The sequence below is a fragment of the Equus caballus genome, chromosome 8 (assembly GCF_041296265.1).
Source record: "Equus caballus isolate H_3958 breed thoroughbred chromosome 8, TB-T2T, whole genome shotgun sequence".
Classification (NCBI taxonomy): Eukaryota; Metazoa; Chordata; class Mammalia; order Perissodactyla; family Equidae; genus Equus; species Equus caballus.
In genome coordinates, this window is record NC_091691.1 from 14,058,718 (window position 1) to 14,074,536 (window position 15,819).

General features: G+C 51.5%; 1 protein-coding gene across 9 annotated transcripts in view; it reads left to right on the top strand.

The window, feature by feature from the left end:
- SSH1 (slingshot protein phosphatase 1) overlaps positions 1 to 15,819 on the top strand; it is a 61,541-nt gene that overhangs the window by 32,578 nt on the left and 13,144 nt on the right. For 8 of the 9 annotated variants that reach the window (XM_070275330.1, XM_070275334.1, XM_070275332.1 and 5 more), the window contains 7 exons: positions 3,658 to 3,726; positions 4,717 to 4,782; positions 7,738 to 7,932; positions 9,136 to 9,229; positions 10,087 to 10,215; positions 13,066 to 13,112; positions 14,509 to 14,655. In XM_070275330.1, the coding sequence (XP_070131431.1) occupies positions 3,658 to 3,726; positions 4,717 to 4,782; positions 7,738 to 7,932; positions 9,136 to 9,229; positions 10,087 to 10,215; positions 13,066 to 13,112; positions 14,509 to 14,655 (747 nt within the window). The remainder of the gene's footprint in view (positions 1 to 3,657; positions 3,727 to 4,716; positions 4,783 to 7,737; positions 7,933 to 9,135; positions 9,230 to 10,086; positions 10,216 to 13,065; positions 13,113 to 14,508; positions 14,656 to 15,819) is intronic. The other variant, XM_070275328.1, reaches the window with a different exon arrangement.

The following is a 15,819-nucleotide window of genomic DNA, read 5'->3' on the forward strand; positions in this document are numbered from 1 at the left end:
CGATGGCTCAGCTGAGTCTTGACAGCCAAGTGGGCAGTTGCGCAAGTTCACGGGCAGGGCAGGGCAGGGCAGGGTGCGTTTGAAGAGCATTTCAGGCAGAATTGACAGCAGGAAGAAAAGCCACAAAGGCAATGAAGTCCTGTGACAGAGCTGCTGTTAGTGGCACGCTGGTACCCAGGACTTTGTTGCTTGTTAAAAGTAAATGAATAAAAAGGGAGGGCATTGCTTTTCTGACTTTCTTCCTGGTACACAATACCATTATGAGATGGTTTTCTGCGGCACACTAGGAGATAAGTGTGAGCTGGCGTCGGTGGCCTTGGGCTGGTTGGGCAATCTGGGTTTGGAGGAAGATGTAGTGTGACGTGTCCTGGGAGGTGAATCCTGGAGCCAGGAGGGCCCGGTCCTTAATGTCGGGGTGCACCCAGGCAGTGCTCTCAGAAGTGGACAGCCCCATCTTTTTGGCTATTATTGGTGTGGTTGTGAGGCAGGAGGCACGGGGTGTTCACCAGGTGTGCAGGCGTATTTTCTCTGCGAATGATCCTTCAGCCTCTCTGCCGTCTCTCGGGGCAGGGACTTCCCTCACCAGTGTAGTCCATTCCAGTGACGCTCTCTGGCCCCGAACTGAAATCTGCCTCCCTCTAGAATGTGCCCATCGTCTCAGCCCAAACCGCTGGAGCCTGGTGGAAATCTAAGCGCCTCCCAGCTCTCTCTGCTGCTTCAGTTGGAGAGAACAGTGCAGTTAACAAAATGCTTCATAAACGCCTCATTTAACCCTTAAATCGCCCTGTGGGGTCAGTGGCCCTACCTCACGTTTTACAAATGAGGAGTCAGGAGCTCCAGAGGTTGAAGTGGCTGCACCAAGGCCATCCTAGTAGCAGAGCTGGGACTCACAGTGAGGGCCGTCACTGTAGCCCTGCAGTGTAGACTCCGCTCACCCTGTCCCTCCCGTTGTCATGCTGCGGTTCTGCCCTGGACCCGCCCTGTTCAGTGATTCATTCGTAGACTTGCCATGTGCGCACTGGTTAGCGCTTCCGTATGCCAGGCACCCTGCTGGGTGCTGGGGCTGCATCCGTGAGAGAGACGCACCTCTGCTCTGTCCGAGCTCGTAGCCTGGAGGTCGTGGACGTGGCGTTGGACCATACACATACACTCCAAGGTCATTCTTTATCAGCGGAGCACGCGGGCCCGGATGCACAGTCTCCCACACTCTAAGGTGCCCTGCCCCGCCTTTGCTGCCCCTTGGCACCTGCCCTCGGTTCTCCTGGAGCACCCTCTCCCTGGGGCCTCTTCCCTCTGCTGCATGCTCTGCTCTCAAGCTGGCATCCCCTTCACTTGCTCTCCGAGCCTGAGCCACAGCCTGCACGCAGGCCAGTGCCGGTGTCCTGTGGTTGGGTAGGTGGGTGGAGAGGCTGCAGAGGGTGTGTGGGGGATCGGAGGGGAGTGGGAACTGCGTGGACCTTCCTACTGTTGGCCCTGATGCAGCTGTCGTCCACACCCAGGCATATGGGGGACTAGGACCAGGCATTCTGCAGCTCCCACCCGAACCGGGTGCTGGGCGGTTGTATTCATCCCTGCCTTGAAAACAAAGCCCTGGTCCTTACTGCAGCCTTTGGCCTACTGAGAGCATGATACGCTTGTTTTTCTAAATTCCTGCCATGGGGTTTTGTTTCCTTGTTCCAAAAAAAAAAAGGAGGCAGCGATGAGTATTGCACCGAAGAATGAGGGGGCCCCAGGAGCGGTGTTGGAGAGAGCGTCAGGTGGCCTGGTGCAGCAGGCGCCGAGTTCCTCCTCAGAGCTGTCCCCACACCTTCCTTGGGAGACCAGAGCAGCCGCCCAGCAGGTTCCATCCGGGATGGATTTTTGTCTCAGATTCGGGAACACTTTGGGTGCCACGAGCTGTCCTCCACTTGTGACTGTTGCTGTCTGTTAGAGGACGTCCACAGCGCATCTCCTGCGTGTGCCTTGAGTCCCCACGTGGGCCCAGCTGCCTTCTCTGTTCCTGCTGTGCCGGCCCTAGAGACTTGGCAGCGCTTTCTCCTAGAGTCGCCCCCGCCCCATTTGTCCTTCTGGGTCATCCTTCCTCTGAAAGACCGGGTCTGCCTCACTGCATGTCCCCTCCCTGCTTCCCATCTCTGTAAAGCCACAAGACCCTCCTTCGTTGTAGAAATTTTACTGTTATCGCTAAGGGGCTGGTGGGAGACTCACGCAAACAATAGATGGGTTTGTTAGGGGTTCTGCAGAGCTGCTCCAGCCACGCCGTGCTCCCTGCTCCGTGCTCCTGACTCCAGGTTGGGACCCTGCCTGGAACCGTCCATGGGCTTCTGCCCCTGCGTGTGGCCCTCCCAGGCTCTTCCCCGTCCTGGCGATTAGGGGAGGCTGGGTTAGCTGCTGCCCTCGTTTCATGTGGACAGTTTCATCTCTGCCCTGTGGGCCTCCGCCTGCCCTGGAAGGACCCCTCCTGCACGGGGCCTTTGGCCGCCCACTCCTGTGCTCCTCGGAGCTCTCTGTGACAATTCTTCTCCCCTTTGTCAGTCCCTGGCGTAGGTCCCTGGGCTTTCTGCTCGTCGATTTTGGGCTCTGAGGGGCCCCTCCCGAGTAGCTCCAGAGCGCCGAGTCTCAACGTGAACCTTATTTTGTAGCTCTCCAAAAGAAATCTATCCAGCATGGGTAGGAGTGCAGGGTGGGGCCTGAGGATTCACCCAACACAAAGGGTTCGTCTGATGTGACCCGACACAGACGCAGAAGCAGAGGGCGGAGGAGTCCCGTGCAGCTGCCTGGCCGCCCGTGCGCTGGGGGAAGAGATGTTCTCTGAGCCCCAGGCCGCCGTCCGCACAGTCGCACGCGTGTGACGCGACTCCCTGGGGGCTGTTGGCGGTGGCAGAGATGTAAGCACAGGATCCCTAGAGGTCGTCGGGGCTGGCCCTGGCGGTCACGGCAGTTTCTCACAAGCTGACTCTCTTCTAAATGCCTGAAGAATTGTCATAATAAGCTGAGGAGACCCTCTGGTAAAGGCCTGTCCTTCCCACTGTGCTTTTCAGTGGTGCCCATCCTGAAAGCATCATTGTTAAGCATCGTTTCACTGTTAGGATGGGCAAAACAAGACAGACTAAGCTCGTGTTTGAAACGGCAGCTGCACGAAAGGTGCAGAAACGGGTCAGAATTGAGCTCCAGTAACGGGGTTGGCAGAGCCCCTCCCCTGTCGCCCCAGGACGGGAGGCTGGGGTTGGCTGCCACTACTTCTGTCCCCCGGAGTGCGTGTGGCCTTGTGGCAGGAGTGCGCCAGCATCTGCTGCTTCCTCCTGCCCCAGTGTGGTTAGCTGGTCGCTCCTTGTCCCCTGAGAGCTGCGGCGGGGACCTGGTGTTTATGGAGCTGCATCCACACCAAAGGGTGGGGTCTCAGGACGCTGTGACTGTGTCCAAGTGGGGATCACTCGTGACTCCCTCTAGTGGGGCCATCCCAGACCCATGTCTTCTAAAATTCTGTGGTGAGCAGGCCCTCCAGACAGCCTGACAGCTTCTCAGAGACTCACCCACAGCCGGGCCCCGCACAGGCGGTGGTCCTCGGCATGAGCTGGACAGGCTGGGCGAAGATGCAGAGAGGGAGGATGGTGCTGGTAGTGGGACCCTCACTGTACAGGCCTTTTTCCTCCCTCACAGTAAAAGCTGTACCATTGGGATGGTTCTCCGACTGTGGAGCGACACGAAAATCCACCTTGATGGAGACGGGTAAGCAGATCTCTTTAAAAGATTCTTTCCCTAGAGACTTTGAAACAGGAGTTGGGTTTGGGCCTCGTTGGAAACTCGTTAGCAGCAGAATCGGGTACGTTGTGGACATTATGTAGGTTTGGGTTGTGAAGTCTCAACGGAGGCATGTCACGGGGATCTGCTGCTGTGTGGCGTTCAGGAACAGCAGCGGACTGACGTTTGTTCGTTTACCTGGATTTGTTAAATGAATATTCACTACCTGCCCTCCGTATGGGGCAGCCCCTGAAAGCTCACAGATGAACATGACACAGCAGGAGCTCACAGTCCTTGGGGGGTGTGGAGAAAGACATACAATCGACAGGTACACCAGTGGTTCAGGAGCAAAATCTACATGACAAAACTTTAGGGGCAGCTGTTTGGCCTCCGCAGGTAGATGAGACACGAAAGGCCATCCGGGTTCTGTGTGCATTTGCTCCTGGTGGGGCACAGCACCGCGATGAGTGGAAAGAAGCAGGAAAGGAAACTGTGCCTCCACTAGGATGCCACCAGTAAAAGTTATGTTGCCTAATAGCTAGGACTGGGAGGGGAAAATGAAAATTTGGTTTATTGAACCGGTGAGATTATGGCCACATTTTTCCCTTTTTTGTTTTCCATTAATATGTTTTCCATGCAATTACAAAAAACGTAGATGGGGTGGGAAGTAGTGACTGGGCTGGGGCTTTTGGAGAGATGGAAAAGAGATGGCATCATGCTACTGCTGCCTGGGCCCCAGGGCTGGGCTTCAGTTTGCGGTAGACCTCACCTTGCTGGGTTAAAAACAAGTCTTCCAGATTGGAGAACGTCCTTTTTGTTTGTCCTCTGCCTGCGTCTCTGATGCAGCAAGCCCCTGGTCCCTCATCAGGTGGCATGGGACACACCTGTCCTCAGGGTGTGCGTGGGGGGCCTGCCCGGGTGTGATGGCAGAGTCTGACGTCTCCCCCTGGGACCTTGCTCTCTGTTTCTCCTCCTCAGCGGGTTCAGTGTCAGCACAGCAGGCAGGATGCACGTGTTCAAGCCCGTGTCTGTCCAGGCCATGTGGTAAGTGTGATTTTAGGGACTTTTAACTCCTTAGAAATGTTTTCCTAGCGGACGGCACAATTAGAAAAGCCCCTTCTACTTAGAAGCTCATTTAGGTGTGTTTATTTTGTGTGTCTGGCTAACTTTACATGACACAATTTGCCATTTTAACCATTTTGAAGTGTATGATTCAGTAGCATTTAGTGCATCCGCCTTGTGTGCAGCCATCACCACCATCTGTCTCCAGAGGTTTGTCGTCACCCCAGACAGAAACTTTGTCCATGTTAAACACTGGTTCCCCATGCCCCCTCCCCCAGCCCTGGGAATCTCTCATCTACTTTCTGTTTCTCTGAATTTGCCTATTCTACGTCCCTCGTATAAATGGAACCATCTTTGTCCTCCTGTGTCTGGCTTCTTTCACTCAGCATAAACTTTCAGGGTTCATCCATGTCGTAGCGTGTGTCAGAATTTCATCCCTTTTGAAGGCTAAATAATATTCCATTATGGGGATAGACCCCTTTTTGTTTACCCACTCATCTGTTGATGGACACACGGGTTTTTCCTGCCTTTTGGCTACTGTAAATGGAGCTGCTGTGACCCGTGGTTGAGCACAGCATCTGTCTGAGTCCCTGCCGTCACTTCTTTTGGATGCACACCTAAAAGTGGAAGTTCTAGATCCCATGGCAATTCCACATTTAACTTTTTGGGGAACTACGAAACTATTTTCCAAAGAGACTGCACCATTCTGCATTCCCACCAGCAGTGCACAAGGCCTTCGGTTTCTCCACATCCTAGTCCACGCTTGTTATTTGTTGTGTTTTTCGTAATAGCCGTCTTCACGGATGTGAAACGGTGTCTCGTTATGGCTTTGATTTGCATTTCCCTCATTCGTGAATGTTGAGCACCACTTCATGCGCTGGTTGGCCATTTGTATATCTTTTTTGGAGAAATGTCTGTCTTGTCCTTTGGTCACTTCTTTATTGGGTTGATTTTTTGTTTTGGAAGGAGTGTTGTTTTTACATGTGTGTAGTTCCTCTCGACAACGTCCTTCCAGCATAAATTAACTTCCTCATTGTGCCTGGCGCACAGTAGGCACTCACTTTTCTCCTTGCGGGGAACAGCACTGGGCATCTGGGGAGGCATAAAATGGACACAATTCCCATCCTCTGGGGTTTAAAATCTTTGCAGGGAGGTGGCCATAAACACACGAGCACAGTCCCGTGTCATCCCAAGGGGTGCTGGGTGTTCTCATGGGGTGCCGGGCTCTGACTGCCGGGGCAGGGGCCCGGGAGGGTAGGGCCTCCCTGGAGACTCTGCTTTGGGCGTGAGGTAGAGGCTGTATTGGGTGAAATAAGTCACATTCAGAGCTTCTCAGAACCTGGCACACACGTCTTGGAGCCTTCCTCGTCCCTGGAGGGTTGCACAAACCGCTCAGGCAGCAACCCCAGCACAGCAGTCTCTCCAGGAATCTGGGAGAGACTCAGGAGAGAGCTGGTGGAGTCTGACGAGACGCGGCCGCCCAGTGTTTCAAAATAGCTGCTCTCTTCACCGGGGAGTGCGAGTGACGCAGAATCCTCCCACGGGTCAGGGTCGCTGCCGCGCTCAGTTCTGCCTCCGCTGGTGCTCCACGCGCAGTCCAGTCAGCATCCTTTTGGGGAAAAGCGTGAAATGAGAATTCTCTAGATGTCCCAGATGTTTCTTTCTGACCCTGGGTAATTTATTATCTCTTTCTCTACAGGCAAATAAAAAATAGGCCCACGTGGTTTTCCAAAACTTCAGAACCAGAACTAAATTTAGTAAATATTCAGCTCAAGTTTGTTCCCTCAACCAGCCTAGCGAGAGGACACGTGTATGATGGGGAAAGTGCAGTGGCCGGCAGGGGTTCTTATACCATTGTTGGGCTGCCCTCTCATAACTCCATCCAGCCTCACTGACGCCTAGTTCAGCCCATTCACTCAGACGTTTCCAGCCTGTGTTTTTGTAAAAAGAAGGGAAACGGAGATGACCGAATTGGCCATTACCATGTACTTCTTCTATATTGTTTCTTCTGCCCCTTCCACCTCCCCAAACCTCTTCATTTAGTTCCTGTATTAAAATGAGTTTCTAGGAGCTCCTTTCCTTGGGAAATCTAAGCACCTAAGCCTTTATAACATTGATGGGAGCGGGTTAGAAAGCGAGTTATTTAGAATGCAGTAAAATGCCCCTGCTGCATATTAAAGACCCTTTCCTTCCCACTGCTAGGCTTAGTCGTGGTCCCTACGCGCAACGTAACCACAGCGTCAGAAGCACATCTTAATTCTTGGGAGTGAATGGCTGGAATGTACAATGACATGTGAACCGGTCTGGTTGGGCGAGTTATGAAGTTTTTTGTTTCCTTGTTGGAAATGGGGCGGGATATTCTGTTTGCTCTTGGGTTCAGTGCGTATGTCATTGGGTTCAGTGTGTATGTCATTGGGTTCAGTGCGTATGTCATTGGGTTCAGTGCGTTATGTCATTGGGTTCAGTGTGTATGTCATTGGGTTCAGTGCGTATGTCACTGGGTTCAGTGCGTATGTCATTGGGTTCAGTGCGTTATGTCATTGGGTTCAGTGTGTATGTCATTGGGTTCAGTGCGTTATGTGATTGGGTTCAGTGCATTATGTCATTGGGTTCAGTGCGTTATGTCATTGGGTTCAGTGCATTATGTCATTGGGTTCAGTGCGTATGTCATTGGGTTCAGTGTGTATGTCATTGAGTTCAGTGCGTATGTCATTGGGTTCAGTGTGTGTGTCACGGAGAACGGCTGTGTCTCCTGGCAGGCTGTGAATTTCAGGCTGCCGTGTGTCCCCCACATAACCTTTTATGTAAGAGCGACTCCAATGGTGAGTCCTTTCTGAACGGCCCTTCCTCCCCACCCCCACCCTGGGTTTTCGAGGGGAAAACCTACCTCTCCCTGTGCCTCCCCAGGCCTTGACCCTGTCCCCCTCCTCACCCCAGGTCTGCCCTGCAGGTCCTTCACAAGGCCTGCGAAGTGGCACGAAGGCACAACTACTTCCCCGGTGGTGTGGCTCTCATCTGGGCCACCTACTATGAGAGCTGCATCAGCTCTGAGCAGAGCTGCATCAACGAGTGGAACGCCATGCAGGACCTGGAGTCCACGCGGCCCGACTCCCCGGCCCTGTTTGTTGACAAGTAAGCGCGCGTCTCCTCACCCACAGCCACAGCCACCCCGCGCCCCGACCCCGCGTCTGCCCATCACACCTCCCCTGAAGTTCCCTGGTTGAGGGCCACCTCTCAGAACCAGCATCTCAAGCAGGGGCTCCTAACCTGCAGCCCGTGGGTAGTCTTGTCTGGGGGAAGGGTCTGTGACCACCACCCCCCTTTAAAATTCATAGATGAATTCAGGTGTGAATGCCTTTCTGGGGAACATCTCCATGCCTTCTGTCAGATTCTCAAAGGAGCAAGTGGCCCACATACTTCCCCGGCTCTCGGGCAGTGCTCTGTGCTCTGGCCTTTCCTCTCGGGATGCCGAAGACTGAATTTCCAAAGCCTCTTCCTCCGCTCTTAGGAGCATTATGAATATCACGTCTGGTTCCCTGGATCCCAGAACACACCTGCACCAACACTGGCTGAGGGCAGGGCAGCTGCAGCCACAGAGGCAGCAGTGGTGGATCAATTGGCCTATGTCACGTGGTCACCAACAGAGAAATGCGCCCCCCCCCCCCCCGCCCCGAGTGTTTATTCCTCTGGGACACGGCACTTAAGAGGGCTGTGGACAGCGGGGCACAGCCTGAATGAGGAGAGGACCAGAGGCCTCAAAGAAATTATGGGAAGGTTGGGGAGAAACGATAGTTGCCTTTGAATATATGAAGAAGCGTCATGTGAGAGAAGGATTGTCCTGGTCCGTGTGGCCCCTGGAGTTCAAACCAGGGCTGATGGGTAGACGTTTCAGGGGATACTTAGATTTTCCATGTAGGAACGAGATAATGGGAGCTGGACACAGTTGGGATGATGGGCTGCCTCTGGACGCAGTGACCTCCTCACGCCCAGATGTGTTCAAGCAGAGACAGAGGGTCTAGAGGTGTGGGGACGTTACACTGGCGGTCCCAGCCTCCTGCCCCGAGAGTCTGGTGCCTGCAGGACCTGAGGAGGAGTCTGCTTCCCAGCCACTGTTTGTCCTCTTGACCTGCTCTCCCCTCGTTGACTCCTGTGGGAGTTCTGGACACAGAGGGGACTGCTGTGCCCCTGTCCCCTACCCCCAAGAACGTGCACACCAACAAGTCAGCTCGGAGTCCAAGCCACGCTCTCTCTAGCCCAGGAGCATCTGGTGTTTCTCTGAGTGCTGACTCAGGCTTCCTATAGTTCTGCATTTTCCTGAGTGTCATTTCTTTCCAGGCCAACTGAAAGGGAAAGGACGGAGCGCCTCATCAAAGCCCGACTGCGGAGCATCATGATGAGCCAGGATCTGGAGAACGTGACCTCCAAAGAAGTAAGAAAACTCTTCCCTTCGAAGGCCAGAGGTCATGTAGCGGTTGTTGGTCCTGTTGCTCAGAGAGCAGCAGGGGCTGAGCGGGAGAGCACAGGCCTTAGAGTCAGCCTCTAGGTTGGATCCAGCCCTGCCACGCACCAGCTGTGAGGCCTTGAGCAAATTTCCTGACCTCTCCGAACTTTTAGACCTTTGGTGAGAATTTCGTGAGACCTGCAGATGCACCGAGAAGCGTTGGCCGGTCAGCGCCCCCTCCTCTGTCCCGCGTCTCCTTGTGGACGGACAGCAGGCTCTTACTTCTTCACAGGATCTTGACTGACCGGGAGGTCACTGCCCTGGACTGCCTTCCATCTGCCTTCACTGTTTTTCCGGATCACTTTTTTTCTTTCTTCTGTTGCTTTTTGTTGAAGAAATACAGTGAATTATAGTAATAGCTTAAACTAGGTAGATCTAAGGAGTTGAAATGGCCATTTAATTTTTATGAATTAATACACTTTGAAAATCATATGGTGATAGCTCCCAAAGCAAGATGAAACTGATTCTACATTTTCACTGTGATGTGTTTGATATTTAACTGTAAAAAGTATAAGTGCTTTAAACGCAATGGAGCGATCCCATGGGAATCAGAGTCCTTATTTGAAATGATAAACGTGCCCAAGTCAGACTGACTTGAGGCCGAGTAGCTTGCGCTGCCGCCTCCCACACGTGTGTGCTGGGTGTGTCTAACTAAGTGCCTACTCTGGGGAAAAGGAAACCACACCTTTTTTCAAAGCGGCCACAGTTCGTGTTAAGACTTTAGTACTTTGTAGGAACTGTTTTCTTTAACAAGTTGCTTTTTCCTAATATTTTCCACTCCACAGATCCGTAATGAATTAGAGAAACAGATGAACTGTAACTTGAAAGAATTCAAGGAATTCATAGACAACGAGATGCTCCTCATCCTGGGACAGATGGACAAGCCCTCCCTCATCTTTGATCATCTTTATCTTGTAAGAGGCACAGCGCACGGCCGCGGCTGGGCTGGGGGACATACAGCAGACCCTAATGATCTGGGGCTTCGAGCAGGTCAGAGGGGGGAGGAGCCCGAGTTACTGCTGAGCCTCAGCCCTGACTGGTATGGGAACTCCCCTCTTTGACCCCTTCTGGCCCGCAGCCTACTGGTTTGCTCTCAAGCCAGCAGTTTGAGACGTGGCTCCCAGCTGAACTTCGGGGAGTTGGAAAATTCTGGCAAAGTCAACTGGCAACGGTTTTCAGATTCACTACCCTTTGTCTTCCTCAGTCACTAATGCAGGGGCCCCATCTGCTTATCTCCACGTGGTTTGTGGGCTAAAACCCCCAGATACTGACCCCAGTTACCCACGCTCACCAAGCCCCAGAGTTATGCCTGGGCATCCCGAGACCAGACGCCCGGCCAGCAGCTTCCCGTCTGCTCATGCAGCCGGCCGCCCTGTGCACTGCTCCCGGAGCCCGCTGGGGACAGGCCCTGGTAGGACAGCTGTGGCGCGTCGTGTGCGTTCTCTCACCTCCATCTCCTGCTCAGATTTTCTTAAAGCTGTACATCTCCATAGAAGGCAACTGGCAAGTTTTCAAAGTCAGAGAGACGGTAGAGGAAGGCATGTTACTAAAATTAGAGAGGCCGCGTGGTGTCGCGAAAATCAGACCCACCAACCAAGTCCCCGCTCCCCAGCCTGACCGGCCGCGTGACTGGGAGCGAGTCTCTGCCTCTTTTTCCTTCATCCTGTGCCTCCTGGGGTGATGAGGATTACACACAATACGTATTTAAAGCACTTTTCTGTAGGCACTAGTCAGCAGTGACCGTCGCTGGAGCAGAAAGCACTTCCTGGGAAAGTTGAGGAGGTGTGTGTGCTGCTCACGGCACGAACAGTTTGGTTTCTGCCTGGAGGAAGTAATTAATAGTTCTCCAAATGTAAACGTCATGATTATATTTGATATATTAAATATATACACTTAATGTGCTTCTATATATCAATCTTGATGCGTATTTAATGTAGCTCTCACAATGTGTATAGATGTGTGGATCTGGAGCCTGTATGTGGGAGGCTGTTGGGCCACACTGGTCTCTGGTCCTCTCCCTGGGAAGGTGACTTGCTCCCTGGTGGGAACCATGGAAGGCACTTCAACCCATCTCTCCACTAGGTGGTGATCACGGCCAGAGGACACTCCCGCTTCAGTGGAGCGTTCTTGTTTTTTCAGTGTGGTTTGGTGCTTTATGTCACTTTTTCCATGAGAGATACTAAAGGAATTTCAATGTTTGAGCCTCTCCCTCCAGTATGAAAATATGGCTAGCACCCACACGTTGCCAGCTCCACTGGGGCCCCTGCAGCCCTGTGTCCCCAGGGCTCTGCCCTCCTGGGAAAGGAAGTATGTCGGGAGACTGGGAGGCTCCGTTTGCTCTTTGTGACTGTCAGCTTGCATTTCCTATGACCGAAGTGATCGGTTTTTCTCTGTTTTTTCCCTTCCGTGTCCTTGGCATGCTCAGATATGGAGGCTTTGTTTTTTTAATATCATTTAAAAAGTATGAAAACGTGTTGTAGGAAGTTAGGACATATGACTACATCTAAAGAAGAAAATTAAAAGCATTCCCAATTTCACAAATCTAGAGGTAGTCACTGTTAACATGTTGGTTTATGTATTTCTCTATCTCCTGGTTTTTTTAATGCATATATAGCTTCTTAAAAAAGAGGGGCTGGCCCAGTGGTGTAGTGGTTAAGTTTGCATGCTCACTTTTGTGGCCTGGGGTTCACAGGTTTGGATCCCAGGTACACACCTACACACCACTCATCAAGCCATGCTGTGGCAGTGTCCCACACACAAAACAGAGGAAGATTGGCACAGATGTTAGCTCAGCAACAATCTTCCTCCCCCAAAAAAATAAATAAAAGGAAAGGAAAGAAACATACTGTTTATGTTTACTTTTGGGGGGGAGGGGGGAGATTAGCCCTGAGCTAACATCTGCTGCCAATCCTCTTTTTGCTGAGGAAGACTGGCCCTGAGCTAACATCCGTGCCCATCTTCCTCTACTTTATATGTGGGACGCCTACCACAGCATGGCGTGCCAAGCGGTGCCATGTCTGCACTGGGATCCGAACCAGCGAACCCTGGGCCGTCAAAGCAGAACACACAAACTTAACCACTGCGCCACTGGACTGGCCCCTATATTTACATATTTTTGTACCTTACTTTGAAAATTTTTTTCGTTATGTGGTGTTTGCCTGTGTCATTAAATATCCTCCAAAAGTATGATTTATTTTAATGGCTCCATCATATGGATCCATCATCGTTTATTTACTGATTTCTTCTTGTTGGACCTTTGGGTTGTTTCCACTGTTTTGTTATTAGAAATAACCATAAATATCTTTATACATAAATCTCTGTGCGAATTCTGGGTATTTCCTCAGGGTAGCTTTTTGTCAGTGGAATGTCTGGGTCAGAGGGTGGGAACTTTTTAACTCTTGCCAAAATACTTCCCAGAAAGGTAGACCGCTTCCTGTTTTACTTAGTGGTTATGTGAAAGTGCCCTTCCCGAGTGGGGGACAGAGGTCACTGCCCCTGGTGACAGGACCCTGCTGGGGTCTGAGGAGAGGAGGCGGTGAGAGGGCAGCAGGTTTTCCTGGACGTGCTCTTCCCCTGCTCTGCTGACGATGCTGTGATGCCCTGGGAACTGGTTTTGCTGTCAGCCTCTTTCATTTCCCCCTGTTTTCTGAGGCCGGGGCCATGAAAGAACCATCACCCCCAGGGCTAGCGCACACCATGCGTCCGCAAGCAGCTCTGAGGCTGACATGTGACACTCACAGGGGTTTGTGTGCTCTGTCCCCCAGGGCTCTGAATGGAATGCGTCCAATCTGGAGGAACTGCAGGGCTCAGGGTGAGTCTGCGCCTCGTGTCTTCCCCTGTCCTCCCAGGCAGCTTAGAAACCCTCCATGCTGCCCTCAAGGGCGAGCCCCAAGCTGCCCACCTGTCAGTGCCTGAGCCCTGGTCTCCAGAGCGCCTGCCGGCTGATTTGCATAGCTAAACAGACGAGCTTCAAAATGCCACGTCGTGAATAATTCATAGACTTTTAGATTTTACTGGAGTTTGTGTGATTGTGTGTGTCAGGGAGAATGGTTCTAAATCACACTCAAATGGTATAGGACAGCCTGGATGCTGATGGGGCCGTGAGACCCCTGCCGGTGCCCCGCTGCCCAGCAGAGATGCTGCGAGTCCGAGTGTGGACCAGTCAGCAGCTCTGAGCCCCGGGCTGCTCCTGGTTCTATCTGAGGTTATACTTTTGGGCCTGGTGGGAATCTTGTGACTAAACACTCACTGTTGGCCAGAAGCATGTGCCTGTCTCAGTCTGAGAAATGCTCAGCAGCAGGCATAAAAATGTTCAAACCTAGACCTTCGAGAACAGATGTCTCGACATTTTTTTTTAAACAACACAGGCACAGAATCACCATTCTGTGGGTCTGAGATGATGGCATTCTGGAATTACTGCATTTAAAAATCAAGACTAAACAAACTTTCAAATATATCTTTAGAACTACTGGTTAAGGATGTTTTCTTTCAACAGAGAGTATTCTTTTATTTAGGAAAGTATTCTTAAACTGTAGCATGATACTGATGATGCTTTCTACCTTGCTGGGAATAAATAAATGGTTTTAAAGGAGTTTTTTAAGCATTTGTAAGTATTCTCTTATGAAATCTGTTTGAGGCATTTTAAAACTCCTGGAATTATTTTGCTATGCCAGGAATATAAGTATGAAGTTTAGAAAACTATAGAACCTGGGTTAGCAGACCATCTCAACTATTTATTTATAGCCTGCTTTGTTTCAAAAAGGATTTAAGGCAGTTTCCAAGGACACGAATAGTGGACGGATGTATTCTGCTTTTTAACTATTTAAAAGTGAAGACTTTGTTTTTTCTAAAGCCTCTGTTTGCTCATAATAGTTGTGAATTTTGAGACTTTCAGAGTTTAAAAACGTATGTTTATTTTCCAGAGTTAACATTGCTTAGCAGTGCTTTGAACTGTTTTCTTTTTACGTTTTTATAAAGAAATTTATTTTTTAGTATAAATATAATACATTCTCATCATATAGAGGGCATTTAGAAAACACACACAAAAAATTTACTATTAAGGAAAAAACAAAAGTCCCACCATAAAAACGGATACTCTTTATTTAATGTGCATTTAATTTTTTCTCTGCCCAGTTTTTTGTTACTTTGCTTTTTATAGTTGCTCATTCTGATTCTCCGAATTTGTTCTTTATTTTTTCTCATTACAGTGTTGACTACATTTTAAATGTCACTAGAGAGATAGATAATTTTTTTCCTGGCTTATTTGCATATCATAACATCCGGGTCTACGATGAAGAGACAACAGACCTTCTTGCCCACTGGAACGAAGCGTACCATTTTATAAACAAGGCCAAGTGAGTGGGTGGAGAAGCCAAAGAAACCGGTCTGAGGAGGAAACACTGGCAGGCGCTGTGGGGGCAGACATTGGAGGCAGTCCCGGGCCGAGCTGTCTCCTGGTTGAGGAGCCTGTGGTGTGTGATGGACCTCTGACTTTAGGCCATAGGACCCCATGAACCAACGGGGCCGAGTTGTCAACCTTCTCCATGTGGGACCCTATCATTGATTCTGACATCTGACCCCAGTTTCATGGTCAGCACGGGTTCCAGGCGAGGCTCCAATACCAAGTGGACACTCTCGGCGGCTGTCCCCGTGGGGAGTCGCTGAGCCAAAGGAGGGAGGAGAGGGGGCCGGGCTGTTTGTGGGCTTAGAGCTCTTTGGGGGCTGCTTACCCAGACAAAACTACTCCTGCAGATGCCCTGAGCGGTGGCCGCCCTCTCCACCTGAGTCTGTGCCTTTTGAGTAGAATGGGACAGACCATCAGAGGTCCCTGCTGCCCCAAGGCTCTTGCTAGTGCCACCCATCTTTTGTCCTCACCCTATTCTGTAGAACAACTCTGTCTCACTAAAGTCAAGAAGAGAAAAAGATAAGAGGTGCTATCAAGAGAAACCCCGTCTTCTGCTTTGCACCCCTCTGGATCAAAGCTGCATAATGTGTCCTGACCAAACCTTAGTTGGCTTACATTCCCGGGGGTAGACTGCAGGCCAGCAGTCTGAAAAGAAAGCAGTGAGACTCAGGGGTGCATGTTAGGCCTGGGGCACAGGAAGCGAGCTTGCTCCCCCGTGACAGGCAGGCTGCACTCTGCTGCCCTTTCCAGCCTGGTGTCCCCTCCAATTGTTGAGCAGGCGGTACCCTGAGAAATATTGTTCCCAGCCTTGCTGTAGCCGTGAGGTCAGCCACGCCTGGGCCAGCACCGCCTCCTTACAGCCCATCCTCTTGCCCTGGTTCTTTCCGTCTTGGCTGAGTCGGGTGCTGCCGTCCTCAGTCTGGCTCCTTGACCCTCCCGTCTGCCAAGTGTCTCGCTCTCCCGAGGGCCTTGCAGCTTCTGGTTCGCTGACCCCGTTTTTCCACAGTTAGCCGCTCCCTGTCTCCATCTGCTGCAGCAGCTGAGTAGCTTTTGCAGGTAACCCTTTAGCTGCCCACTCGCTTCCTGCAAAAGGGTTTTGGTCTCCTGGCTGGTC